Genomic DNA, 3,365 nt, shown 5'->3' on the forward strand with positions numbered 1-3,365 from the left:
AGCGCGACCCCGCCATCTCAATGAAAACCGACATCTCAATGATAAGCCATTTTCCCATACTAAACTAGATATTTGAAGTTTCATTTTTCTTAACAAAACATAGTTAGAATGATCTAAAATTAAGTATATAGATTATAGGTGCTATTTTAATATATATCTCTCTTTTTTTAAAAAATTATAGCAGTGCCTCTAGAGATACTAAGAATTAGGGGTAGATATCACCTGTCACGGTGCTGCTGTGGATAGGAGTTGACATCGCTAAGGAGGAATCACGTGATCTTGGGAATATCTTCACCACACAATTCTGTAACCTGTTTGAAGCTCTTCGAGCTACGTCCTGTCTATAGAGCCTGCCTGTACCAGCCTACCTGCAGTCTGGGACTGTTAGATAAGGATTAGTGTAGCCAGCCTGAGTGTCAACTACCTCTTTAACCCACCCCTGCTTGCCTGCGAGCCTGCACCTTGACATCACCCCCTAACACTAAGTGTCACGGGCTAGAATATCTCAGTCTGAGGCTTTACTCTAGCCGTCCCAATAGGCCACGAAGGTATGGAGTGGAATTGCTAAGGAAGGAAGAAACTAGATACAGGCTGTCATCGTGCTAAGATGACATGGCAGCAGACTAACAGGGAACCACATGACCACAGCCGCATACACAGTGCGGTGCGTGTCATGGGGTCAGCCCATGACACTAAGTTCTACTATATCCCTCTATATATATTAGAAAAAGAGAATGATCCCTATATAATAGGTATACTATTTAGCATAAATTACATATTAGATATCTAATCCTCTATATAAAGATAGAAATAGTAGCTAAATATATATATATATATATTACCTTAATCTTTCACATTGTAATAGTATAGTAATATTAACTATAAGTTATATAAAATTAGTATCTTAAGAGAGCTCTAGAGTAGTATTTTTTTAATATAATTTTCTTAAAATTTTATATCCTTTGTGTGGTTAATAATATAGGAAATATATGATTTTTTAGGATTTATCATTGAGATGTCGGTTTTCATTGAGATGGCGGGGTCGCGCATAGCGCGACCCTGTAGACTAATGTTGAAGGGGTTGGTTATATGATGATTTGAATCCCTACTATATGGCAATTCGAATCATTCAATATCCCTACTATATGATGATTTTCGAACCACATTATCAGCCGGCTTTGTGTTGGATAACCAGCTACGTGGGCCTAAATATATGCTTCCATTCTTTGTAGCGAAAAGAGTTGGTTCTGGTCATGTCCAATAATCCCTTCCCAGACCTGCCCCCAGAGCTTTCCGAATACACTTCAGATGAAATCAACTACATCTATATCAGTTCTCTTTCCCAGGTTTCTTGTTCTTCCCAGGCATCAAGAAATAATAAGCCACTCCTCTCTAATAATGTTGTAATGACTCTTGAGTTTATCCCACTTCTCTTTTGATACACGGCCCGAAGCAGCATCGAGTTTGATTTGAAGTGATTCCCAGTCATCAGGGGTTAAATTAGGTGCGTAAATTAATTATGGGCAGGATATGAAATGGATCTTTTTGGGTGAATGCTGGAAACAAGCTGTAAACACCATATGCCACTATCCCCCTATAATTAAAATACTGCAGTAGTCTTTGAAGAAAGCTATCCCATACTCCTTCTTAACTGTAATAATATCTCGAATTAGTTGTCCTGCATGTAGATCTGGCGAGCTGGGCTCGGTATCTTCTGTCTTCATGGAATTTAATTGGATCTTCGGCGAGGCGTTGTGGTATTTCAAAAGAATTTCATTCATAGTCTGGAGAGCTGTCAATTGTGTGGCACCTAATGCAGACAAGGAAGCTTTCGAGGATTCAAGTAGGCTTGTGAAGAGGAACATATCTTTCTAGGCAAAGGTTGCTCTAGGAGAGCATGCTGAAAGGATGGACTTGTTTATGCCAAAATACGGTGAACAATCCAGATAGCCCTGGCATTTATAGACCAAGTTGCGGTCCTTGATGCCCTGATAATGGGATTAAACGGATTCTGGTAGTGAAGCAAGAAGCAGGGTAGAATCCATGGACGCCCCACGCTCGAATAATTTTGAGCTGGCTAAGAAAGGAGCAACTTTGTTGTACTTGTGCGGCGCCTGAACAGCTTAATTCCTGAGATAGTGTCCTGGGTGCACTAGTTACACACATCAGAAAAGTTAAACTTAATACTCAAGCTCTTCGTACCCTACTGAAACAATGCGCCGCATTTGCCAGGCATTCTTCCACATCTTTCTCAAGCTTATCCCAGTCCGATCCCAATTCGATAGTCCGTTCGCTAATGGTTCGCTTGCTGGGACTTCTCTCTGTATGTAGGGTGCGCAATATTGACAGTGCTCGCAACCCAATTTTGGAAGGAGTCCCTGGGTTGCCATGGGCGTTCATCGGGAAGTCCGTTCAAATCTATTACTGACGATGCAGTCGAAGGTCTAGCCTGTCCGTCTCCGCTAGGATCCTCCTGATGTGAGTCATTTATTTCCAATTCCTGCATAACACTCGTTTTCTCACGGTCGTATTCTGCCAGACGAGTGCCAGGATGATGTCCTATAGTGACTGCGGCGAAGTATGACACCCTCCTGTCTAGCACTGGTGTGGAAGGTGGAGCAATAAGAACTGTCTCTTGAATACTTCCATATGAAGGCTTACGGAGGAACTCGTCACTAGTAAGCCTCTCTCCATTGTTCAAGGAATCTCGACAAGGCCGGTTGAGTTAGTTTGGACTCGATGTGCCGTGTTCGAGGATAATGCATCGTAATCCCTAGGGGCAGAGCATGACATACCTTTGTCTGGGACTTCCATGGTAGGTGGAGACGTATATTCTGGCACTTCAGTAGCCACGATTGGCCCTGGGCGCTGAGTCGCGGAGGTCAGTTGGGTTCGCTGAGACGTGGCAAGGGTACACTGATTTCGACCTCCGAAAGCAGCCCGTAGCCAAGAGAGCACAACAGATACAGCTTCAGTACAGGCCATGCTTGACAGGAACATGCTGAAAGGATGAAATGACTCGTGCTAAACTGCGGTGAGTTTCCAGGAAGGCTGGCACTTATAGACGGAGCCATAGTCGTCGATGCGTTGATAATGAAATTGGAAATACGGATTTTGGTAGTGAAGGTGAAGCGCAGAGGCAGGTACGATCTTGGACGTCCCACGATTGAATCGTTTCGAACTGGCTAGGAAAGGCAACTAGCTCGAGCAACATCATATTGCGCGGCAGCTGAACGACTCAATTCCTGAACTGGTGTTCTGGGTGCGCACTACTAGTTACATACTTTGGAAGAGTCAAACAATATAGCGCACTTCCCAAACAGACCTTCCGCTCCTTCTCAAGCTTATCCCAAGCTGATTGCCCA

The 3,365-nt window shown here is 43.4% G+C and overlaps 1 protein-coding gene across 1 annotated transcript; it reads right to left on the reverse strand.

Annotated features, from left to right (window-relative positions):
- Positions 1-2,293: 2,293 nt before the first annotated feature.
- Positions 2,294-2,985, reverse strand: NFIA_062210 (uncharacterized protein; the record flags this gene model as incomplete). The annotated part of the gene is made up of 2 exons (XM_001262956.1): positions 2,294-2,532; positions 2,796-2,985. The coding sequence occupies 2 exons, from the start codon at positions 2,983-2,985 to the stop codon at positions 2,294-2,296; spliced, it is 429 nt and encodes a 142-aa protein (XP_001262957.1).
- Between the last annotated feature and the right edge of the window lie 380 nt (positions 2,986-3,365).

Source organism: Aspergillus fischeri, genomic scaffold (assembly GCF_000149645.3).
Source record: "Aspergillus fischeri NRRL 181 1099437636252 genomic scaffold, whole genome shotgun sequence".
NCBI lineage: Eukaryota > Fungi > Ascomycota > Eurotiomycetes > Eurotiales > Aspergillaceae > Aspergillus > Aspergillus fischeri.